Consider the following 26,721-nt stretch of genomic DNA (forward strand, 5'->3'; position numbering starts at 1 on the left):
CGGACCGGCACGTTAAAATTACCACCGCTGAAGTGCCCTTGAGCAAGGCATTGAACCACTACCATGAAATGTTCTATGAGCAGGGCCTGGCTGTAAACAAGTATCTGATGCTTAGTCCAGTTACCCTGGGTAAATATAGTAACTTTGCTTTTTGCTCCAATGAGAGACCGAGTGTGTATGTCTGTCTATCTAGCAGAAGTGGGGTTGCATTTGGTTCACTCACACAGACCCACTGACCCCTGCACACACACACACACAGACCCACTGACCCCTGCACACACACAGACCCACTGACCCCTGCACACACACACACGCACCTTTTATAACCATCATCAGGTATGTGTGTGCTTGCGTGCATGTCTCAGTTACCGAGTGTGTATGTCTATCTAGCAGAAGTGGGGTTGCATTTGGTTCACTCACACAGACCCACTGACCCCTGCACACACGCACACAGACCCACTGACCCCTGCACACACACACACACACACACAGACCCACTGACCCCTGCACACACACGCACACAGACCCACTGACCCCTGCACACACACGCACGCACCTTTTATAACCATCATCAGGTATGTGTGTGCTTGCGTGCATGTCTCAGTTACCTCCTTCCTGCAGGTCCTCCAGAGGCCAGAGCATGGTGTATGCCAGCTCACCCTGGGTGTAATAGAAGGGAGCCATGCCACAGCTGGGCTGGTCAGAGTGCTGTACCTGGGAGCCAAACTCATCCATGATGTACCAGACTGGCACCTTCTCCTCTGCCGACTGGACCCAGGGTGGAGGGGGGATGAAGTTCAGGTGAATCAGGCTTTTCATGTTATGCATTTCAGTTATTTTTGATCATTATCAACACCATAGAACCAATATCGAGTCGAGAGAGACGATTCCCCTCTCTCTGTTCTGGCCTTTCTTGGTACTACAATAATACTTTTCTGGGATAACTTCGGCCTGGCACACCAATGGAATCTACGGCTGCCAATACACTGAACTTCTGAACTCAGCAAAACCCTTTAGCCACAAACACCACGGACAATCTGACAATGTGTCATGGCCACAGAGGGTCGCACATAGCATAACAACCACAGACCACAAATAAGGGTTGTAGGTTTTGCATTGACTGATTCTACTGCACCACTAATGAAATGCATTTTTATAGCACTTTGCCAAGTGCTCAAAGCGCTTGGAACCACTGGAGTCAACTTTCCAGTATACATTTGGTGGTGTTTCAGAGACAGCTCTATAGCTGCTAAATATAACTAGCCTGGTGGAACCCCTCTACTCCCCCTGCTGGACATTTGCATTCTGCCAGAAGGGTGAGTCTGGAATCTCTCGGGCAGAGACATGTACTCCGGACCAATTCTGGCCGGAGCGATATGCGGCTGTATGGGGCCGCTAGAGGCAGGATCAACGCGAGACTTATGACATATTGAAGCTGTGCCACAGCGCAAATGTAAACTCAACCTAACAAGACTACAACTCGAAATTATTATGGAGATATCAGATTTGTGTTCGTTTCTGCTTGAGAGAGCCCAGATGCAGGCAGGAGGAGGGAACTTGTGAACTCAATACTGCCGTAATCTGGCAGAGTCAGGTTAAAATATAACATTATACAGAGATAATCGTGGAAATTGCAATAATGTCACTGTAAGCTACAATACTTATGATTTGATGTGACAGATCCAATTTGCAGCCATGATGAGATCATTATTTTTCCTACTGTTAAATCTTAATGGATTTCTCACCCCTTGGGCCAGGTGATAGGTCTGGCTGTACTTCCACATGTCTTCCAGCACAAGTTCCACCGTATCAGGGTCAGGGAACTCTCCATGAAAGTCTATCCCCATGAGGGAAGCCATTCTAGGCAGAAGCCCGGGGATTTGCTCCAGCTGCTGGCGAGCATGTTCCACACGATAGGTCCATGCATGGTCCACCAGGAACACACTGTAAAGGTGTAAGAGCATTAAAAACGTTACACTGACCTGTATGTTTTATTGTATTCTCTCACTAGTTGCCAATACTGTTCATAGACTGCAAATATGTCACCCATCATCATAATTTTTCGACCGCGGTCGAGATCATGGATTTCACAATGCCACGCCAGACTTCCCGGTCCTTCATTGCCACGCCCAGTTCCTGCTTACTGATGCATGTGTCCCTAGCGATGACATCAGGGGAACGACAGTTTTCTACCTCTGGTCTGCTTTGAGGCAGGACTCCAGAGAAGAAGGGAATATTTAACCTCATTGTCAGCTCTGTAGCAGTGGCCCGGCAAACTGTGTTCTTCTGGATTGGACTAGTGAAGAAACACGGGGAAGGTTGCCGTATATTAGATTAGTCGATGGGTGGCTCTTCCAAGACAGATTTTGCGCTCTCATTAGAAGGCGGGTGTAAGTGCCATCCAACCGTTTCTCTAGTTTCTTTGAACGTGTCCATGCATGTCTCGGAGCCATAGAGTAGAATCGGCTACCTATTGTCCTAGATTAGATCAACCTGGGGTCCTGACCTTCGGCATTCTCTGGGGAGGCGCTTTGCAAAGCCACGCTTCTCACTGATTATGCTCATTATCAGTACGTTGAATGTTGACGGCAGCGCTTTGTACCTGACCTATGACCTTTGTACCTGACCTATGACCTTTGTACCTGACCTAGATCAGGTCAGGCCTGTTGACACTGTATATTGATTATGTTTATAGCCTTTACATGTATATCTTCAAAGCCGCCATCAAAGAGCACTGCTACTAGTATTGATTTCTTGTATAGTATTGTCTTGGTGAATTGAATACACAGGACCACAATGGAAAAAAGCCCCCAGGGCTTTTCCTTTTACCATTATTGTATGTACATCTGTACTTTTTGCAAACTGTTAATTAGGTATTCAATCAATCCATTCATATATTTATTAATGATAATAAAATAAAATAAAGTATATTCATTGGTGAATACATTACATTCAGGCAGGCTTATATAGACTATGTTAGCACATTTGTGTTAACACCTACTCACTCACAAATTGTGGCGGATGTGCCTAGCTTGCCTCTGAACTAAAAAGAAGTAACCCCACTACTACTGACAGAAAACAGGTGTAGAATGGCTGCCGAATGTATTCGATGTGTCAGACGAACAAGCTTAAACTTCTGGAGGGAAGTAAAGAGGGACTTACAGCTTGTTCAGCTGTAAATAAAATGTTTGCCGTAATGTTTGTTTGGGTCCCCTTTTCTAGTGAGTGGGGGAGGGCAGGGCTGCCTTCTGTAATTAGATCCCACAGAAGACTGTAAAACTCACATCTACTGTTTATGTTTATTCAGCTGGCCTGGGCCGTGACTCAGCGGTCCAGGCACCGTGGCTGGTAATCCAGCCAAAATCCAGCCAAATACCTCATGTTTCTGTATCAGTGGTACTCAATATTTCATGTCAAGGACCCCAAAAGGTATATGTAATTGGCCGCCGACCCCCATCTGAAAATATGTTGTTCCAGGGACACCCCCAGAAGCAAAGATTTGAGTTAAAAACGTTCTGAAAGAATATATATTCAAAGATTTGCACCACATTTTCACAACTTTTCAAAAATAGCAGAACTACAAGCTCGTAGCGCGCCACTCGGTGGCGTGCTATGAGCTTGTAGATCTGTTTTTTTTTGTTCAATAGCTAAAGTATAGCGTAACGCTTAAAACACCAAAAGTGGTTCCCGCCCAAAATGGGATAAAGGCGAAAGCCAAATAAAACAAAAAATGATTCAGCTTTCAGCATGATCACAGGTGTAAAAAGACAGGTGCTCAAATACTGAATTATTTTGCAGATTACAATATACAGTTCAGAATCTAAAATGTGCAGTTGTCCATCTAATAACCTAAAATACTCTAAAAGCCCCAGAGTCTTAAAGGGGAATACCACACATTTTCAACATTTTACTATGACATTAATATACCTTTGAGCTGTTGTGTGGAAATAATAAAAAGGTCCCCCCCATTCTGTGTTTCCTAGAACTGGAATTATGGAAAAAAAATCATTAACATAATGTGAATCACATCTGGATGATGTCATCAAGATGTGATTCACAATGTTAATGATTTTTTTTAATATGTTACTAATTTCTGCTTTGATCCATTCATAAATATGATAAATAAATGAGTAAATCAATATATGAGAGTAGAATAGGATAAAAACAAGTTGTTTTGTACAGCGTGACTTTTTAATGTTTTTTAAAGTAACCGGAAGTTACGTCATCACTCCAATATGGCGGAGGCACTGGGGTTGTTACTATGGGACTCAACCCATTTAGACCTGACGTCGAAATTTAAAAAATGTTTTCAAAATCCTGACAGTATTCTGAAAAACCTTGTGTTTCTGTATCGGTGGTGCTCAATATTTCATGTCAAGGACCCCAACAATTATATGTAATATGCCTCCGCCCCCATCTGAAAATATGTTGTTCCAGGGACCCTCCCAGAAGCAAAGATTTGAGTTAAAATGTTCACTCTGTAATAATATATATTCAAAGATTTGAGGCACATTTTCACGATTTAAAAAAATAGCAGACCTACAAGTTCATAGCGCGGCACTCGGTGCCGCGCTATGAGCTTGTAGATCTGCTATTTTTCCATAGCTAAAGTATAACATAATGCTTAAAACACCAAAAGGGGTTCCCGCCCAAAATAGGTTAATGGAAGTGTCGTCTCTTTATATAGACTCTCTTTGCCTCTATCAAGTCAACACCTGCATGTCCAACTTGAAACCTCCTGTTAAATATACTCTGAACACAAGTGGTCACATGATTTTCAACTAGAAGGTTCTGCTCATAAACATAGTGTTTAAAACTGGTTTTAAACACTATGCCCCTGGGGTGTGTGTGTGTGTGTGCATACTGTGCATGCAAAATGCATATAGTAGCATGGGCAATAACCTCTTACTGCTCCCTGGGTCCTGTATTAATAGTGTTAAGTAACTGCTCATAATATTTGTGATAGGATAACAAAATGCACTTATGTGCAAATGTAGTGTGATGAAAATTCTCCCTTTGGCCTCTTTATAGTAAGCCATGTGACCCTGGTATCCGTATTTGCCCAACATCAGGTGGTATTGTCATAACTCTGCTTCAGTAGCTTTTGATTGAATTGATTGAAATATTTATTAACAGTTTGCAAATTACAGTACATTTCAAGCACAACTCAATACAAAGACCCAATAAGGCATTACACTTGTTTACGCCTTGTTCAATTCATCAAAACATTTAGAGACGTACAAATAGCTCTTATTTGTGACCACTTGTTTAACTGCTTAGATTAATATTAAATAGCCAGTCCAGTGGATCCACAGGCTCACTTAAACCCTGAATGTCTTTCGTTTAAAAAGGGACCAGTCCAGGTAAACAGCCCAAACTCTGTCTGGCAAGTGTGTGTGTGTGTGTGTGTGTGTGTGTGTGTGTGTGTGTGTTTGAGCTCTAGCGCCCTCACCTGGTTGGGTCTGATGCATCTAGCCCACTCTCTCGTGTGATCACCACTTTACAGGAGACCACAGGCACAGCCCCACCATGGTCCTCCTCTCGACCATTGTCTCGTTGGACTTGCATGATTCCAAACACCTCCCCAGCATCATATATCTATTTAGGACACAAACGAGTTAGTTTACCCATTAGCTGCATGCAAGTCACTCTACAAGGTAGTGTTTTGCCGGATTTGTACTAATATAGACAAGTTGAAGTCCGACAACGAAGATGATGACAGATAGAACATTTAGGGGAAAAAATACATAGATGACATGACATGATGATCAGGGAAAATCACAATACGGCGGGGCTGTCAAACAACAGCCTCTTCCAGCCTGGTCTGGTGTGTCTATTTGCTGTTCAGTGCTCGTATCCGGTCTAAAGTCCGCCTACGATATCCGCCGTTAATTTCCACCCCTTACACAAGTAGTTTCCGTATCCCCTCTAAACAGGATATTCCAAGTGAAAACTTTATTTTGATTTCACGATAGCAAGTTAGCCAACACAGAATAGAATCCATGCACATTATACCTCGTTGACAATTTTATAGTAGAGACTCTTCCAATACACCGGAGGCACTCTAGACGCCCGCAGTGAAGCCACGTGCAGAGCGAGGAACGCGTTGAACTCCTCGTCCTCCTCCTCGTCTCCATTCATAACTGTTACTGTTGCAGAGTTTGTTGTTGTCATCTTGTATGTTCTCACGTGTGGGCAAGGTGGTGGCCAGGGAAGGAAGGCGTGAGCGATGCAGGAAGCGTGTGGCTGGCTCAGAGCTCAGAGGAAGAGAGTGGCGAGTCGACACCATAGCGTTGACTCCCACATTGTAACAATGGAATGCGGAAGTGCTCATTCTATCTCAATGGGATAGTTCCTCCTTTTATATACTCTATGGATAGTTCCAATGTTTGGAACTATAGCCCATAGCATGTCGCCACTTGTACTAGATTTACTCTAGGCTGGTTGACAGCTGTGTGCGCACTGCACTGTGGGGGAATGAATATAATATGATCTACTCTAACTAAAGGATCTAATACATGAATGAATGGCTAGACATTTGCATGTCAAGGACCCCCAAATTGATTGCCACAGATGACGGACCCCTAACTAATTAAAACCAGCACCTCCAGCTGAACGTGAATCCCCCCCACCGCCCACCCCCTTTTTCCCCCTCACTGTATACGTTTCTTTTCCCTTTTTACCTCCTTTATGATGAATTCCTGTTCTTCTGTCTATAGAAGTGTCTATTTGTACGTCTCTAAATGTTTTGATGATTTGAACATGGTGGACCCTATTGGAAACAAGTGTAATGCTTAATTGGGTCGTCCACTCACAGTTAACAGCCTTTGTATTGAGTTTGTGCTTGAAATGTACTGTAATTCTGCAAACAATCAACATTCTTCAATCAATCAATCAAAAACCTGTCTGCAACTGGTCCTAGAAAAGGATTGACTGACTGACTGACTGACTGATTTCTTTATTAACACTGAACAGTTTGCAAATAGTACGTAGGGTACAACACAAAAGTAAGTATTCAATCAATCAATCTTGTATCATTCGGCACAAACAAGGGATTAAATTCATTTCGCTCCTATGCCACCAAAATGTGGAACGCCCTACCAACAGTCATTAAGACATGCGAATCCCTTGACTCCTTCAAAACTGCTCTCAAAGGGCACCTACGGACGTCTGCAATTCGAAACTGGCCCCCGTAAAATCTGAATCCCCCCCACCCCTGTTTCCCCTCACTGTATATGTTTCTTTTCCCTTTTTACCTCCTATGATGATTTCTTTTTGACTATATAGTTGTGTATATTCGTACGTCTCTAAATGTTTTGATGAATTGAAAATGAACTGTAATTCTGCAAACTGTTAATCAATCAATCAATCAATCAAAAGTATGGAAAATCATTTCACCCAGTTTCACACAGCTGATTAAATTATAGGGGGAGAAGGCCAGAAAGCTGCTCCCTCCTTATGGCCAGCATTTCACTGACAGGCCCCAAAATAGACACATCTGGAAACAGACATCAGCCATTAGACAATTTGACCCAATTAGCCACATAAGAGAAAGAAGAGAGAAATAGAGGTCTGTCACAAAGGGGACACATACATCTGCTTCAATTTATAATTTAGGCTTTTTAGCAGCTGCTTCTTTTTACAATTAACAATTTAGGCATTTTATCTGAGTTTGACCGTGATGAGTAACACGTAGTGGATGTTTCATCTCCCCACCAACTAGGATTCATTAACGCAGGACTGTCAAAGTCTTTTCATTAACTATTATTATTATTTATTTTAAATCTAGGATGCACCGAATGGGAAATTCTTGGTCGAAACCGAATATTGAATATAGGAAACGGTTACCATTAATATTATATATACATTTGTTTTTTTACCAGTTTTTGTACCATATTGCTGTCATGGCCGTACCGTTGTTGTAGAGCTACATGATAAGGGCAAAATACATGATTACAATTTGATCAGTCATCACAACAAAACAGTAGGTTACAAAAGGTAACCCCGGTTCTTAGACTGTTCAGTTTCGTTTCGGCACTAAAAATCTACGGAACCAAATATGCATTTTTGCCACTATTCGGCCGAATACTTTCGGTGGCCGAATATTCGGTGCATCCCTAATCAAAAGGTGATGCATGCATGACTTGTCCTTTTCCATCCACACCTCTTTACATACCGATATTATTTCCTCCACACACACTTCTTTCCGTTTTCTCTGTACTTTTCTTCATTAGGCAATAACAGGGCTGCCATCTCTCTAAACATATTATCAGACTGCCAATCAGGGTTGAAGTTGGGTTCAGCTTGAGGTGATGGAGGTGATGTTTGCATATCTTGCCATCTTTGAAAAACGCTTTTTCTCCCTCTTCCAATAACTGGCTGTTTTTCTCTTCACTCCACTCAGGGAATGGGCAGTTTTTCCTGTCGTCCCTTCTGATGCAGCGATCTTGGACACTTCCTCACACCCGTTGCCTCCTGTAGTGCACTCTCTCGATCCTGGAGCAGCAGCATCTGTGCGGTTATCCATTTTCCTTCCCAAAGTTAAGGTCTCCATGGTCCTAGTGAATGTGTGGCCCTTGTGCAACTCGCCTTCTCTGTATTCTGACTCAGCACGTTGTCCGGTGACCCAGAGGGCAGGCTGATGTATGAAGCGTTTGACCGTTTCCTCTGTGTCTCTGGATGTCTTTGTGGTGGCCGGTCTTCCATTGTACTTCAGGTCCACCCGTTTCTGACAAATGTAATCTTTTGCTAACTTGGAGTAGGGCTGGGCTTGAGGTGACGGAGGAGGTGGAGTGCTAATAATGGTTGCATCCTGTGTCCTCTTTGATTTGCCACAGAATCGCTTCTTTACTCCCCTCAGGAAACGAGATGTTTTTCTCATCCTCCCCTCCTTTGCTCCAGGCGTGGTGCTAGTGGTATTGGACCGCTGAGTGGATGCCACAAGCTCCGACACGTCCTCGAACCCGGACACGTTGTCTTCTGCACTGCACTGTCTCGAACCTAGAGCAGCGCCTGTGCTGCGTTGTGTCTGTGCTGCCAGGACGTGCCCTCTCCCAGTGTCCATATACAGTGCAGGGTCGGTGAGAGTACACTTCCTCACTGGCTGAAGCTCATTGTTCCTCTTAGCCCTGCACTTCAGGTCTACTAGTTTTTGACAGATGTAATCTTTTGCAAACGTTATGTGGAATTTGTGTCTGTCAGAGTGGTGGGTATCAGATAGTTGAGTCTCCTCTGAGGTAAAGGTTCCTGCATGTTCAGACGTTGGTTCATCCTGGGATTGAGGCAATTGAGGTGGAGTGCTCATGATGTTGACATCGCTTGTCCCTTTTGATTTGCCAAAGAAACGCTTCTTCCCCCTCCTTAGTAAACGGGTTGTTTTTCTTTTCACCACCCTCAGGAAATTGACTGCCTTTCCCGTCCTCTCCTCACTGGATCTAGGCATCGAGTTAGTGGCGGAGGACGGCACATGCACGGCTGATGCTACAACCACGGACACGTCCTCATAATGGGGCACAATCTCTTCTGCAATGCGCTCTCTCGATCCTGGAGCATCATGTGTGTTGTTCTCCAGTTTAATCTCTAAAGTGAAGCTCTCCCCAGGCGTAGTCAAATTGAAGGTCTCCACAGGCATAGTTTCAGGCCATTCCATGAGACTGTGACTCCTGTGCACTTGACAGTCCCGGTTATTCATAAGCAGAGTTCCAGGCCATTCCCTGAGACTATAATCCTTTTGCACCTGACAGTCCTGGTACTCCACAGGCATAGTTTCAGGCCATTCTGTGAGACTATGGCCCTTATGCTCCTGACTGTCCTGGGACTCCGGGTACCTAAGCTCAGGCTGTGTCAGGGCTGCATCCGATTGAAACTTACTCTGAGCCTTCTTTTCAGTGTTAGACGTCTTCTTCTTCTGTCTGAAAGACACTCTCTTGAAAGGTAATCTCCCAATCCTTTCCATTATGTGCTTTGTCTTCCCTCGAACTTTGCCAGGGCTGCTTCCTCTGTTCAGTTCAACTCTTTCTTGAAAGCATGCTTTCCATCAGTCCAAAGGTGCACCTTTCACTTTCATTCAACAAATAACTCCTTAAAATGTTACGGGCAACATCACTGAGACACCAGCTATGTACTGTATACAGTATGTGGTGTGGAACAGTTACATCACTAGGACTTCTATGTATGTTCGTTTTGTCATAGCAACCGTTCTAATCTTCTAAATTATATTTTGTTCTCTCAATGAAAATTATGGCAAATTAACATTACAACACTTCTGGAGTCATTTTAACAACGATTCTCGCATTTGTGTGCATGCCAGACAGTGTTTTATTCAATATATGAATATTAGATTTGTATTTTAATCTGACACGCGGCCTCCTCTCCTCCCCCCTTTTAATTCATCTAACATGTTTAAAATAGAAGTTCAATAGGAATATGTTTATATAGGACAGGGAAGTGGCTGATAAAATTAGTAGCCTCCTATGACGACATAGTGATGACATCAAGTATCTCCATACATGGGTATAAAAGGGACACAGGCACACAGATAGAAAGCTCTCCTTAAATGGGACAGACGGACAGAAACAGACATTATTGGATTTTCTAATCCACGAGTTCCCACTCAGCACAACACACAGATAGATGACACACACAGATCAGGTTCTTATTTTCTTTTTTTTTTTTTTACTTTTGAACAAATGGTTGTAATTTTCATTTTCTCCCAATTTAGTACAATGTGCTGCCAACCTCCACTGCTGATGCTGATGACCTGAGTGGTGAACAACCAGGCTTGAAATATATTACAATGGCCCCACCTAGTGACCAAACTCGTTGCCACATTATTAGTATGACACATTCCACATTAAGGCTTAAAGCCAGAGTTATACTTTGTTGCGAGCTCGCAGATTAAACAGATTATCTACAACAAGTTTTGTGTGCGCCTGTAGATGTGCTATTCTCAGTGCTTGACACCATAACCAAGTGTAAATCAGACCTTACCTTCTCATGAGAGGATCTAGATCACACTATGTGAGCACAGCGGCATGTCATTTTGTCTGACTCTGGAGGAGGACCAGCTTTTTATGTTTATTCAATAGTGGAAAGTAACTATGTACCTTTACTCAAGTACTGTACTCAAGTACTTTTACTTTACTTGAATATTTGCATTTTTCGATACTTTATGGTATAAAGTATCGAGGAGTAGCATAAATTTATGCATCCCAGAATTATCAAATATTTAACTTTTTACTCCACTTGTTACTTTGTAGATTTAGATTAGTATTACAAGACATACATTTACCAAGCCCTATTTTATAGTTAGTGTGTTTAAAAAAAATCTACAAGCACATGACATCTTGTGAGCTTGTAGATTTATTTTTGAAAAAGATAGACAATTTTGGGGCAAAGAAATGTGTACTTTAATTTTGGTAATTTAAGTATGTTTTGATGCCAATACTTATGTACTTTAACTCAAGTAACATTTTTAATACAGACCTTTTACTTGAGTGGCATATGGTTACTTGTCTTCACCCATATAATTGGTCCTGTAGAGTAGAAATATGATTCCAGGTATTCCTGCAGTTACTGTATTCCTGTACTGTATTGTATGTTTTTGTTATGTGTTTTGTATGGATAGTTTTATCATCATTTTAAGAGCCTGCTCAGGGGACTACAGATGAAAATTAGCTTCTGGCTAACTCTGGCTCATTTACATGGATGTGAAAACTGACGTGTTGATTAATGAGCATTGTCCCTGTCAAATTAATAGATAAACGTGACGCCATCTCCTCCTGTGTCGTCTGTGTTCCTGCATTCCCATGCATGATGTGAGAATGTTTGTTACTAGTACACTGGTATCATAAAATGTCAGAATATAGCCACATGTCTATCAACCCTTCTAGACACTTGAAGCTGTCATGTTGTTGTCCATTGTTGATCCAGTCTGTCTCCATGTCACGTACATCTCACATTAGGAACTAGGTGTCAGTTCTCCTGTCTGATGAACTTTGTAAATCATGAACTGAGCTGTCAAACCACATCCTGGGAATTGTTACATGGTTGGGTACCTGCTTCCACTTTGCTTCCTTTCTGCACAGCAACCAAAAATGTCTCTGTATCCTGTTTAGAGAGGACTTGCTTTTCACCCTGTTCGCAAACAGACCATTAATTAAAGACCTTTTATTTGTACTTTAAACCTAGTCTGAGCATTTCTTCTTATCAGATGGTAGTATTGTTGAATTTCTCCTCACTAATGCTCATGATTTACCGGTACCATTTCTTTCTACTCGGTCTGTGTCTCAGTAGGGCTGTGGACAGTTCTCAGAAAGTAGAAACCCGCCTTTTATTAATGTGAGAACAATGGCTTCTGTTATAGCAAGATAACTTTCCAGGAATAGAAAGATTATCCGATTATCGATGATGTCACTGGTAGGTGGGTTTCCGAACTGCCCACAGCCCTCCTATGAGACAGACCAAGTAGACAATTATAGTGAGAATGAATGAGGACCAATTACATGAAGATAAGTTGAAAATAGGTGAAGTGAAAAAACTGGTTTTAGGTCCAACTTTATTTTTAGAGCACATTTTAAAACAACAGAGTTGACCAAAGTGCTGTACAGTTGGTTAAAATAAAAACAAATAAAAGCATGAAATGCAAACCCAATTAAACATTACGTACAAACAACTCTCAATCTGGGTTGAATGCCAACAAATAAAAAATATTTTTTTAAAAACAGGCAGTGTTGGAAAGAAGTGCTTAAGACTCGTCTTAGGGACGACAAGGCCAGCAACTGGTCAGCTGACCTCAGTGACCTCGAACGGACAGGTTAAGAAAAGTAGTCAAGCACTAATCCATTTAAAGATTTAAAAAGCAAACAATATATTTAAATGGATTCTAAAACAAACTGGGATGCCAATGGAGGGAGTCCAGAATGGGGGTGATATGTTCTCACTTTCGAGTTCCCACTAAAAGGTGTGTGGCAGAATTTTGGACTAGTTGAAGGCAAGATAGGGAAGTTTGACTAACGCCAGTATAGAGGGCATTACAGTAGGCCTAGTCAAGGCGAGTGGTAATAAAATTGTATAACCAAGTGTAAAGTGTCACTAAAAGACGTGACCTTGGATAACAGCCATAATTGGAAGAAGGCTGTTTTAATCAAGAACGAAAGTCGGAGATTCGAAGACGATCAGATACCGTCGTAGTTCCGACCATAAACGATACAGCGTACCCATGACCCGCTGGGCAGCGCCCGGGAAACCAAAGTCTTTGGGTTCCTGGGGGAGTATGGTGCAAAGCTGAAACTTAACAGCATTTATCTGCTGTACAACACATTATGACACCAAGGTTAGTTACGTTGGGCTTCACAAAGGACGTCAGGGCGCCCAAGTCAAGTTGAGGGTCCATAAATCATGACCTATTTTCCCTTCGTTAAAACTTTCAACGTTTAAAGCCATCCAGACTTTGATGTCCCAGAGACACTCCAGCAGTGGCTTCAATGAGGTATAGCATCATCTCTCTTCAGAGGCAGACATAATTGGGAGTCATCCGCATAAAAATGGAAGAAAATGCCACATTCTTCCATAATGAACTCTAAGGGGAGGAGGTAGAGAGAAGAGAATTGTTCACAGAATTGATCCCCGGGGGACTTCACGTGGAGGGGACGCAGATGCCGATGTATAGCCTTCAGAGCTGACGAGGTCATATTTATGCAGAACTTTTTACACTTGTAAATGTATTTTGCTGACACATTCCAATAATGTGTCATTTCTCAATGTTAATATTGTACTCATGTCATTGTACACATTGCCTATACACACAGAAAAAGCTTGAAATACAATAATTTCACTGCCTGCGACTAGCTGTATGTGCGCCGTCTGACAATGGGCCATCGGACTAATGGCATGGCACCGTGGCGTGCAGTGACAGTAAAGGCTCATACATAGTCTGGAATTTCGGTGGTGAGGTGACCACCGAACTACAACATGACGTCACTAGCCGCGGTGAAGAGCAAACCACCGCTCCAGCCCTTCTCTCTGTTTTTACTCACCACCGCTCAATGTTATTTCAGCTCCGGTGGTCAGCTCACCACCGGAGCGGTGGTCACCTAACCACCGAAAATCCAGACTATGTATGAGCCTTTAAGGTACTAGGTACCTCACTGCAAATGGTTTTAGATGTGCGACTCACAATAATGTCGACTGCACATTGCAGCTGGATTTATTGTGTAAACATGGTGACCAACATAAGAGACAGAGATAAATAGACCGATAGACAGGTCAAAATAAGGCACTTGAGAACAAACTGTATGCTCAGTTGTCAGATCATGTAAGTACAGTAGCAGAGAGGCACTTCGTTCAACAGTTACTGTAGTCTCACATTGCCAGACCATTATGGAGATCTCTGCCCACCGATACGCCTGTTAGTTACATCTAAATTCATTGTATTCGCTAAGATTGGGTAGAAACAATATGGAGATTTAAGAGACAGACACTATCGGTGCGTGGAAATCTACAATCATCTAGCAACACAAGAGTACTATATATATATATATATATATGATATACAGTATATAATCAGGCTCTGTCCCTATATGAATTCAGGGTGCAACACAGCCCAGCACAAATTCACATTTTGACAATGTGATATAATAATCACATGAGAAATAACTGCTACATTTGAATTTGAATAAACTGAAATACCGGTAGGTAGACAAAGTTGTAGTTATTTGGTAAAAGTAGACACACACAATTGTGCTGTCATCCAATGAAAAAGCTCAACAAACCCATCCTTTGGCATGAATGAGCAGTGAAACCAAGCGAGCCGTGACAATGGCTTCAATGGTACTGATTAAAGCATACAGTATAGTCTCTACTGTAACATACGCTGCAGCACCAGCTGGAGTGTTCACAGTCAGAGACATACGTATATGTGCATCCATAACAAACCTTATAACTTCAATCTCATTCGTCAACTCAGTAGGCTGCTAATCCAGCCTGACAGCGTCTCGCGGGTTCGACATTCTAATCCCGACGACCTTTGCTGCGTGTCACTCCGTTCGTCTCTCTCTCCCCATTTCCCGTCAGTCTACTGTCCTATCAAATAAAGGCATAAAAAGGCCCCCAAAAAACATCATCATCATCCATCAATCCAACAGCCCTTCAGCCTTTTCGGGTTCCGTCAGAACCAGACGTCCGGACTGTTTAGGCCAGAGTACATGACAGCCGAAATGTGACCAGCCAGCCATTGTGAGAACACAGACACCGACGACACTGTGTCCTCTCACTCTCTACTGGTCTGTGCGATCATGAGGTTCGTCCTCCGAGCCGACAAAGAAGCAGACCTGCCGAGGCGAGGGGCTGGGTGTGCGAGGCCGGTGTTCGGAGGAGGAGGAGGTAGTGTTTGGAGTGTCCCAGTAGTCGCGGAGGTCCAGGGTGGAGTGAACTGGTACAGTAGAGGGATTTGCCTCTAGGCCTGTGTCCTCCAGAGAAGGGGGCAGGCTCATGCACTTCCTTAGGCCTTGCTCACTGTAGGATCAATCAGATGCATTCTGGTTTGTCCACATTTATTTAGAACAGTATTTAAATAGTATAGTAGTATAATATGTGGCTACAGAAAAGATAAGACAGTGAGGAGGTGTGCTTGAGTTGCGCCCTAGCCTCGACGACCTTGCAGGCGTATGCAAAGGCTAAAATATGTAATTTAGAGATAGCATATTATGTAGACAGCATTTCTATAGTGTGTACTTGTAATTTAATTGTACAGATATTCTACTGTTAGACGGATGTTAGATTCTTATCTTACTTATGATCCTTGATGACTGTCTATGCATTTGATGTATTACCTTGTGTCGTTCTTGCTTACTGTATTACCTTGTGTTGTTCTTGCTTACTGTAAATCGGTCTGGATTAAGAGTATCTGCTGAATGCCTAAATTGTAACACCATTTTAGCCCATTAAGACCTGAGGCCGATTCTACAAATTCCTTCTAAAGAGGCAGTTCTCACACTTTCAAGATTTTTCTAAAATGATCAAACATCACAATTTACAATTTTTGGCATTTAGCAGACGGTCTTAATGCAGAGCGATTTGCAGTAAGCGAAAACTAAAAACATAGCAGATATACAAGCTTGCAGCGCGGCACGGAGTGACACACTGTGAGCTTGTATACCTTTAGGTTTATTTATTTAGCATATAGTATAAAAATAAACAATACATATCAAAGAACAAAAATACAATGCAAGGAAAGGAAAGGAAGAAGCCAGCTGGCTTATTTGGAATCCTTTCCTGTATGGAGGACTTTTGTATTGTTCTTAATGAACTTTTAATCTGCTTAATCAATGACCTCATTGATTAAGCAGATTAAAAGTTCATTAAGAACAATACAAAAGTCTACAAGTTGGCAAAGGGGGGCAGCTGTGCAATAAGGAAAAAACACAGAGACTGCACAAAAAGGGGAAATAAACAATACAACAACAACATACCTTCTATTTTTTTAATAGCCAACGCAAAAATCCAACATGACACTGATGCTTTCCCGGTTTTAATGAGTTAAACCAAGTAATCTTGCTTAATGTTAGTACCTGTTTCTCCTTTTGTCTGCTCTTTCTCCTTTCCAGGCCTGTTTGTACACGTCCCCAGCCACCCCAACTATCCAACGCACATCAGCTGGCACCTCTGGGATCCACTCCACAAGCCTGGGTCAGAGCAGAGAAATCACCACAGGTGGGTCAAAAACACCTTCAAGTGTTGGCCACCAGAGGGAGACCATGCACATTAACTGGCAGTCAGTTTGGCCATGTAGAGTTGTGGTGTAAAAAACAGCATTCTGAAACGTTAGTCCCAATACTTGATTCTGATTGGCTGGTTACCGTTGTAAAATCCACGATAATCAACACCTTCAATCACTTTATAGTTTATATCATTCCCAGCTGATCCCGCAGCTCTGTAGCTGAACTGGGGAAGGGGAGCACTTGATTGCCTTACGCGCGCTGGCCGTCATATGAATGTGTGGCTCCAGGCGGCCCCGTAAAGACATCAAGCGCTATTCTCCCGTCACATAGCCTACTTGCCGAGCAAAACAAGGAAGTGTATGTGGCTCGCTCTGGTGGGCACAAAGCGTACCTACTTTTGTGAATTTAATAGTTTTATTAGGTTAATATTGCTATATGTTTGTAACCGTTTTAGAAAAGCAATAAGCCACGCGAGGTCCCAGCTTACCGTGGATTTCATAATGGCTGAGAGGGTAGAAGACCCTCCGCTATCGCGCCGGGTCTACCTACGCCTCTCAGCCATTATAAAATCCAACGGTAACCTGAGACCTCTTGTGGCTTATTGCTTTATTGTTTGTTTGACAGCAACACCAGCGTCCCTCGTTACAGACATGGCTTTTGATTATGGCCAACGTGCTGTAAAGTAGCCCTGTTTGGACAAAGCGATCTGCACAGTGATAGTGACAGATTATATGAGGTGGCCTGTTCTTAACGTTAACGAACAATGTTAATGTATTGCATCAGCATTACTATGACTACTGTACAGCCTAGTTACTGTACTGTACTTGGCAGGTTAACTGAATAGGATTCTGATCGGTGGGATTACACTAGTGCTGCCAACGAATATTCCATATTCGAATGAATATTCGATTGTAAAAAATAAAATTGAATATTTTATATTAAGATTCAAATTAAAAAAATAACAATAAAATTGCGGTGTGAGTTCTGGTGAGACTCTGTGCCACGTAAACTAAAACATTATACAAAAATTAGGCTATTAAGATAATTATAATTCATTCATTTGATCTCGCAAGACTCAAGAGAGTGCATTTCTCAGCCCATACAGGACCGGACCATATAGATAAAGAAAGAGAGAGTTTTACAGCATATTATTCTGCAATATTCATATCATATTCATATTAAAATCATATACATTCGACATTCGAAATCATTCGAAAATTGTTCGAATACATGTGCTGTTTTAAAAGGAATATTTGAATATCATTTTTGGCCAATTCTGGCAGCACTAGATTACACGTACCTCTGGGCTACAGAGTAGGCCGACTGTACAGGAAGTGTGTAAGGCATGAGCATGTATGAGGCCACTCTCATCGGCAGCAGCTCTGAAACCTTAGAATACAGGCCGGTCTTGTCTTGGCACGCCTCACAGAGCACTGGAAAGACACAAGGACAACTTGACATTAAGACACAAGGACAACTTGACATTCAGTAACTTGAAATATATAAAAAACACATAATACTAACAGATTGTAGAGTGACATTCGTGCCAGCAGAGCGCTAGAAATAATTGTTTTTTTATCCGTCACATGATGGTGCTGCTTGTGCTTGCAAAACAAAAACATCAAGCTGTGTGATGCAACGCAACGTGTTGTAAGGCCTCAGTCACACTATTGAGACAGCTGTCTTGTGTCTTGTCCGTGTTTAATGGCCACCCCAATGCGTTTCCAATGGAAGTCACATGGTTTCACCAAACATTTTTGTTTGATGGGGGAGGGGGACACAACACAGCCATCAAACAAAAATGTTTTGTGAAACTATGTGACTTCCATTGGAAATGCATTGGGGCGGCCATTAAACACGGACAAGACACGGACAAGACAGCCGTCTCAATAGTGTGACTGAGGCCTTAGGCTTCGTACACACAAAGAACAACTGTTCTGTGCTCTGCCTGTGTTTGATGGCCGCCTCAATGCTTTTCCAATGGAAGTCACGTGGTTTGACCAAACATTTTTGTTTGATGCGGGGGAGGGGGGCAATCAAACAAACAAGTGTATGGTCAAACCATGTGACTTCCATTGGAAAAGCATTGAGGCGGCCATCAAACACAGGCAGAGCACAGAACAGTTGTTCTTTATGTGTGTACGAAGCCTTAGCTTTAAGGTCAGTTCTTGACACAAGTGACACCATCATGCAATGGCGCTTAATTTAAGATGACTGCAAGTGCATGCCTTTCTTCATGGGCGTCGGCAGGTCCATCCTCTGGTCCAACCACCAGTGCTGTTTATTCAGTAGACAGAGTCTCCGTAGCAACCACTCCTTCCTGGTTTCAGGATGCTCGCAGCAGCAGGTGGCCGTGGACTCTGTCAGCGCAGCGTCGGTCATAGGACTCTCTGTTCTCAACAGCTCTGCCGTCACAAACATGACATCAGCAACACATTCCAAAGGTTGTACTATTATGACGTGAATGTATTGACACGTTGATACTGATAACCGATGTCATATATTCATAAAATGACATAGGGCTATTTTGAACTTTTGCCTCAATTGCGATTCATTCATAATTTGTGTGTGTGTGTGTGTGTGTGTGTGTGTGTGTGTGTAAATAGCAGATCTACAACCTCACAACATGCCGCAATGCAATGCTTTGTGAGCCTGTATATCAGCTATTTTTGCATTCTTTATGCACCACCATTATACAACAAGTATAATACACTGACTAATACAGCGTTAAGTGGTAGTTAACCCATTTTAGGCGGGAACCCCTTTTGGTGTTAGCATTATGTTATGCTTTAGCTATTGAAAAATAGCAGATCTACAAGCTCATACGAGCTTGTAGGTCTGCTATTTTTGAAAAATTGAAGAACGACTGACAGAAACATAGCTTTTTCAGAAAACTGTCAGGATGTAGAAGACATTTTTAGAATCTGATCTCAGGTCAAAATGGGTTAATAACACTAATCGATTATATTATATTCGATTCGGTGATGTATAAGAAATACAATAAAAAATATCCCAGAAATAAAATTCATGATTGATTATTTGATTATTATGCGTGAACAAAATGAATTACACTGAAAGTCAGTGTAATTGATCTCGATATTTTCGGCTAATTGCCCAGCCCTAAAATAACATGATAATCATTTCATAGTCAGTTTAGTAACATTAGTAAGACTCACTGTTTTCTTCTAGGAAGCGTAGAGCATCCTTGTAGCCACTCTGACACATATTTGCCATTACCTGTCAAAAGACATAATAATATGAAGTCACATACTGATACTAAGGGTTGTCCTGATCCGATCAGGTGATCGGAAATCGGGGGCCGATCACGTCATTTTCAGATGATCGGAATCGGATCGGAAGCTAAAAAAACGTGATCGGGACATCCCTAGTATCAATATTATATCCATGTCATGATGTTGGTCTGGATATTGTCTGTGATTTTGGATACTGTACTGTTGTGATATATGTGTTCTATAAAAACAATACAATTGTTTTGATATAACATAGGTCTATAAATTACATAATACACATCATGCTATTGGATATTGGTTTATGACATTAGCTACTGTCACTACTACCAATATTATGACTTTCCATTCATTGCATAACTGCTTACTGACTTCACCTTCAGAGAGTTAAACTCCGTCAGTGAATTATCTCCCGACAATGACCACCTAGCCAGATATTATCCCTTACGTATTACATTTATCATTCTGGACCAAAAGTTACTTGGTCCATAGCCATAGATTTATTTCCTGGAAGAAAGAACTTGGTTCAAGGTGGTGACTCACTGCGTATTCTAATAATGAACCCAGTGTCCCAACAATACACATGCTCCCTTGCACCATGAATTATATAACCATGGATTCCATTCAAGCAAGCACAACATTCCAGTCACACGTGAGGAGACCAAGGGAAGAGATAGTCTTACACAACTTAGTTAGGAAACCTACCCAAGTAGGATCGAAGTTCACATCTTAGTAAACATTTTATATCATCACGGTACACAGTAAATCTGGAGTGTTGTTTAGCTCTGAGGGCGAGTGGACAATGTTTGTATATGGTCAATGGATTGAGAGCACTTTGAGAAAAATAAGACACAGTCACAAAAAAGAACCCTATCGTCCCTTTTCTGGGCTGCAAACATTTGGCGAAAATAGACGTTCCACAAGCTTGTGATGTAACTGTGTCCATTTGGCGAGACATCGTGCTCTATTACGTTGTTGATTAGAAACTGATAATCCAAAAAATGGTCTACTGATTGACTTACAATGTGCAGATAAAAAGCTCATCAAGCAGAGTGGTACTAAATGTTTCTCTTATGCAGGAGACTTGGGTTTGAAATCCCAGGTATGAGAGTTATTGGATTGTAGCTTTAAAAGGTATATTCAGTGATTTCACTTAATTCAAATATCACTTATTTTTTCTTATTTTTTGGATAATCCTCCCTACTATAAAGTGTGCTGACCATATAAGGAGTTCCTCCCTGTCCCCAGTGAGCCCCTGGGGTCAAAAAACTCTAGTTTCGGTTTGGGCTTTGGGTGGCAAAGCCTTCATCCAATCAGGATGAGAGGGGCCTTCTTCCAATCATGATCGAGTGGGGCGGGCATTGGTGCACGTGCTGTTGGTCTGTTGTACTTCCCCCACTGTAGAGCGTGTGCATGTGCACATCTTGTTACCGGGTGGACCGTTTTTTTTCTCCAAATCACCCAAATCACTGAATGCTCCTTTAACCCATTGATGCCTGAGGCCGAATCTGGGAATGCCTTCTAGGGCCTGACCTAAGGTTTCTGAAATCCTTCAAAATCGGATTCTATTTTCTTTAAATAGTTATGTTACTACATGTATAGCAATGGCTGATGAGACACAGAGAGCGCGCCGGCATCAAGGGTAGAACAGCGTATACGTTGCATCAGGCGTCAATGGGTTAAGGGAATAGCATTATGACATAGTTTTAGGCGACAAAATCAACACAGCCCCTACCGATTATGTAAGTGCCTAACCTTGGGTTCGGGCGGGAAGAGGGCCTTGCTGAGGCGGTACATGTTCCCCATGTTCATCTGGATGCTGGTGTTGGTGAAGCGCAGCTCGTGGAAGCTGCTGGAGTTGTCCCGTGGACAGATGTCGCTCTCCCCCGAGAACGGAGAGATGGTAATGGTGTTCTTCAGGTCCGACTGCGGGAGGTTGTCACTGATCCCGCCGTCTACGTAGCGCTGGGGAGGGAGAGACAGGGAGTTAAGAAACAATAGAAAGGAAATATTTTGAAATGATTAAAAAAAATAAAAAAAATAAAACGTTTTCCAGGCCTGGATTCAATCAAATGTTTTATATATATATGTGACCAGATTTGACTGAGAGACTGCCATCGCGCAAATTACCGCTTTTCACCAGAGGAGAAAAACTTTTATTTTTCTTTTTTTTTTCCAAAATGAGTTAATAGCACAGGCAGACTCTTCACATACTAGAGAATGTCTGAAATAAGTGTCAGAGCTGTAAATATGAAATAAATGCCCAAACATGTAGCTAGGTGTAATGTTAGAGACCACAGCAGTGAACCTTTCAAGCCGGTTTTCTCAACATTGATAGCTCACTGGTGTAAGTGAATTACAATTTCGACAGAAACAGACTGTATCAAATCACAAAGTCACTGACTATCGTAAATGATATAGACTATTATTGCTACCTCCCTGACAATATCTCCACGATTGTTTATTTTTGGACCACAATGTTTATATGAGACAATTTATGATGACCCAATGCTATTATGATAGGTATGAACGAGTGACATCAGGACTTCGGTACTCAATCGGAGGGACAGATTGGATTTGGTCCATGCACAACTTTGCACAAGCTGTTGATTATTTTGACATCACATATTTTGGATCCTTCACATTATTTATTCCCCCAAGGGGATAAACAAGGGGAAAACAAGTGCGCAAAACAAGTGCTGATGAAAACAAGGGTGTTAAATAATTGTGTTCACATATTTTAGCGTATTCCCACATTTTGTGGCAGGATTTCGTAAGGCTGCATAAACCCTGTGGCCGTCCGTATAGGCTGACATTTCCACATTTCACAAACCAACCGCCAAGAATTTGATTACCTCACATTATTATGTAACAACAACACAATGTTTCAAGATCAGCTGCATCCAAGGTCAGATCAGGGGGGGGGGGGAGGGGGGTGCGTGGCGTGCCCCCACGACGATTATAAGAACATTTCGTCCCTGCTGACTACCATCCATAAATATATGATTGCGACATTGTTTGTCTCTCTTCCTATGAGTATTTGTCCCAAGCACTAATATTGTACGTTACATTACATGTACGTACAAAGTTAATGAGTCACGAAAGGTCGACTTGGCTCCGAGCCAGCCAGTCATCTCGACACTGAAAAGTACACAATGTACTTTCTCTTCCTATAGGACGAGACGGAGCAGTGTGGTGATAGTATGTGAGGTAGTGTGTCTAAAAGGGTCATCTAGCAGTCTGACTCATGGGGAGACTCTTTGAACAAGCTATATTTGGATTTTAACCGCTGACTTAAGCCCTACACTCAGTGATGACGACTACGTGGGGGCTGCAGGGCTCGAGCCCCCTTGATGATTTTAGGGGATTCCTAACACCTCCCCCCGCCCCTGGGCATGCTCGGCCGGTCTGGGGGCGGGGGGTTGCCGGTCCTCCCTCAGATCACACTGTGTTTATTACCAAACTGTAAATAAATGAGCGAAAACGGGACCTTGGGGGGGGGGGGGGGGACACGATTATAAGAACATTTCGTCCCTAGTGGGGGGTGGACCGCGTTGCCTGTCCCTTTTACACATGCAGATCAGGCATTGAAATGGGCGGCGGGGAGGCGGGGCGGCACGGGCCCCCTTGAGGATTATGAAAACTATTCGTCCCTGCCTACACTACAGTAGCACTTTGTAGTGTCCCTATTTTGCCCCCAAACAGGGACACCGCCCCATGTACAGTACTTAACATTGAACTTTGACCACAATCATCAGCCAAGTGTATAACCACAGAAACAGCTGAGGCCCTTCTATTCTGCTCTAGTGACATCTTTTGACAATGGCACCCTCCCCAGTCCCTTCCTGGAATATGGTCTCTGTGTCCTCTGAACGCAATCTGACAGATTTAGAAGTACCTAGCGTGCCAAAAAGAAACTGGTCTAAGTGGATTACTTACTGGGTGCGTTCGCATATAGGCACTGACCAGTGAGCACACTGGTGCCAATACGGGATCCACACGCAAGATTAGACACACAAACGGACCGACATACGGAAACAACGGTCGGACATGCGGTCGAACATGCGCTGCTCCCGTGCTTGCGGTTAGGGTTAGGCTTAGGGTTTGCGGTAGGTTGTCGGTCTAATGACAGTCGGACCAATAGTACGTCTAAACTAAAGCCTGTACCCGCCAATACGAGAGTGCATGTGCTCCCGGTGCGCATATGTGAACGGCAAACACACTCACTGTTTCTATACACGCACGCACGCACGCACGCACGCACGCACGCACGCACGCACGCACGCACGCACGCACACACACACACAATTGTGTGGCACAGTGTTTACAAAAAGAAAAGGTCAGTAGTCAGTACAGTACCAGTTCAGCTACTGATGTCACTGTCAAAGACAAGTCCACAAAGCTGCTAATAAGTCAATGTGAAGGTAAAGGTCTTCAAGGATCCGGACCATAGCCAGACCAGGACATCAGACACTTACCACTCCTTTGAAGGATGGGGGAATCAGGCCACAGTAGATGGGGATGAAACAGCTGCAGATCAGGGCCTGTGGACAGAACAGAACACCTTATTAGATAACACCATACATACAGACAACACCCATCTTCCCATTAGATACCACAGTGACACACTGATAAGAGTTCCAGGTGCAATCTTTTCATTACATACACAATGTGCCAAAGGCACCTATCAATGACTTTCAATGACAATTTCAAGGACTGTACGAGAATGCCCTAGATTCCTAGAATGTGTTTACAATGAATTCAACAAATGAATTATCTAACTCTGACTCATGTCAAGTCAACCAAAGTGTGACGATTGTTTTTTTCCTCCCCAAACATGGATACTTTGTATGATCAAGAGACTGTTTGTACTAGAAGTTTAACAAATCAATTTCTTCATAAAATGATACGTAAACTGAATGATATGTAAACAATGACAGTTAACATGCAGTGCATAATTATTTTAAACAACAACTTTTAAACTAGTATTTATTTATTATTTTGCTAGTAGTATAACGATCTTATCTTTGTATCTTTGTGTATGTAGAGATACAGTAAAAATTGTGTATGCACATTTTGTGAGTGTCTTCTAAGCCCGTGCGGGCTGGGCATCTTATGATGTAGGACACTTTAATAAAAAACTTGTATGTATCTATCCACAACTATTACAACTGCCACTACTATTATTACCACTAGTATTACTATTGCTAGTATCCACAATCACATTACAACATGGCTCGCCCACCTGCATGAGCTCTTCTTTGGAGTTGAACTCGGACACCAAGACATTCTGTCCATCGGACACACGAGTGAGGGACACACACAGCGTCCCCGAGGCCAGTTTGTGTGCGTTGGCAGGCAGGACGCGATCCAGACCCGCCCTGAGCACTTTGACCAGGTTGAAGGAGGGATGGAGAGGGCCCAGGTTTCTCTTCCTGGCCTCCTTGGCCACTGCTATAACATCCTCGCAGCATTCAGCTGAAGGGTAGCACATCGGGGTGGGATGGGGGGGCAGACAGAGAGAGAGAACAGAGAGAGAACAGTCAAAGTCAAAGTCGTACGATTTGTCACACACGTTACCGCAGTGAAATTTGTTCTCCGCATTTGACCCATCTCTTGGAGCGGTGAGCCGCAGCCAAGGAGCGGTGAGCTGCAGCCGTGCCGCGCTCAGGAATCATTTGATTTAGATTTGACCCCCCAATCCAACCCTTTGATGCTGAGTGTCAAGCAAGGAGGCATTGGGTCCCATTTTTACAGTCTTTGGTATGACCCGGCCGGGGATCGAACCCCGACCTCCCAGTTTCAGGGCGGACACTCTAAACCACAAGGCCACTGAGCTGGTCTGAACAGCATGACATCAGGGACTAGGGAGACGTTACTTTGAAGATCCACAGTGATCAATCAATCAACAGCAGCAAAACAAATACATTCTGCCAGGTGCCTCTGTCTGTGATAACGCCATCGGATCCATATGCTCATGATCCTACATGCATGAGTCAGTGACCGACAGTGACCGACAGTGAATGCCCTGTGCAGTGCTACTGGCCAAACGGAGGTCACTATGACTTATTCTGGTCTCTCTCACATGGCTCATAAGCATATAGGCTACCGTAGGTCACTGCAATGACACTATAGGTATAGGATATCATCAGTCTTTAACTCTTTTATCTTTGCTTTATTCATGTGAGTCCAGAGCCCCCCAAAAAATCCCAAGACTGAAAATGTTTTTTTGAAAATCTGCACTGATCTCATTAAATGACCCCTATGAAATCCTCAGGACTGAAATCAGTCCCCAGGACTGAGAACTTTAAGCCAGAGAAGGCTCAAGCCCGAATTCCCTTTCTGTGTTTCAAATTTAAAAATATCAAATCAAATCAGAGAGCAACTACCTATTATTAGTAGGCTACTTTGATTGCGCCAAATGTATAGAACAATGTGTTGTATCCGTTTCAGTTTCAGTTGCATATTTAAAGTACAATTTAATTGAACAAATAATAATAATTGAACAAAATGATGGTCCTTTCTTTACTGCTGCGTATATATATATATAATCATAGACCCGGCTTACTTATGGACGCTTGGCTGGCGAGCACCGACGCCGTGAGTGACCCGGCCGAAGCCCCGTTGATCCTGGTGGCCTCTTGGACCAGGTAGGGCGCCTTCTCCAGCAGGCAGCTGGCCACTCCGATGTGGTAGATGCCCAGGAACCCGCAGCCGGCGAAAGAGAGGTTCCATCCTGCCGTTAGGTCGAACAT

At 42.9% G+C, this 26,721-nt stretch overlaps 2 protein-coding genes across 3 annotated transcripts in view; both read right to left on the reverse strand.

The window, feature by feature from the left end:
- Nucleotides 1-16,682, reverse strand: part of ttll12 (tubulin tyrosine ligase-like family, member 12) — a 50,595-nt gene extending 33,913 nt beyond the window's left edge. Inside the window, exons 1-4 of one of the 2 annotated variants that reach the window (XM_079493750.1) lie at nt 16,569-16,682; nt 5,453-5,598; nt 1,746-1,944; nt 609-768 (exon numbers count right to left, since the gene is read on the reverse strand). In XM_079493750.1, the coding sequence (XP_079349876.1) occupies nt 609-768; nt 1,746-1,944; nt 5,453-5,568 (475 nt within the window). In that variant the 5' untranslated portion in view covers nt 5,569-5,598; nt 16,569-16,682. Of the gene's footprint in view, nt 1-608; nt 769-1,745; nt 1,945-5,452; nt 5,599-6,015; nt 6,303-16,568 lie in introns of those variants that run through there. The other variant, XM_079493749.1, reaches the window with a different exon arrangement.
- On the reverse strand, nt 15,276-26,721 carry pnpla3 (patatin-like phospholipase domain containing 3; the record flags this gene model as incomplete). Its single annotated transcript, XM_079494786.1, has 9 exons — nt 15,276-15,513; nt 16,569-16,682; nt 18,019-18,151; nt 18,947-19,123; nt 19,895-19,955; nt 21,722-21,931; nt 24,445-24,510; nt 25,212-25,444; nt 26,535-26,721. 9 exons carry the CDS (start codon nt 26,719-26,721, stop codon nt 15,276-15,278), a joined length of 1,419 nt encoding a protein of 472 aa, XP_079350912.1.

Source organism: Electrona antarctica, assembly GCF_951216825.1.
Source record: "Electrona antarctica genome assembly, chromosome: 23".
NCBI lineage: Eukaryota > Metazoa > Chordata > Actinopteri > Myctophiformes > Myctophidae > Electrona > Electrona antarctica.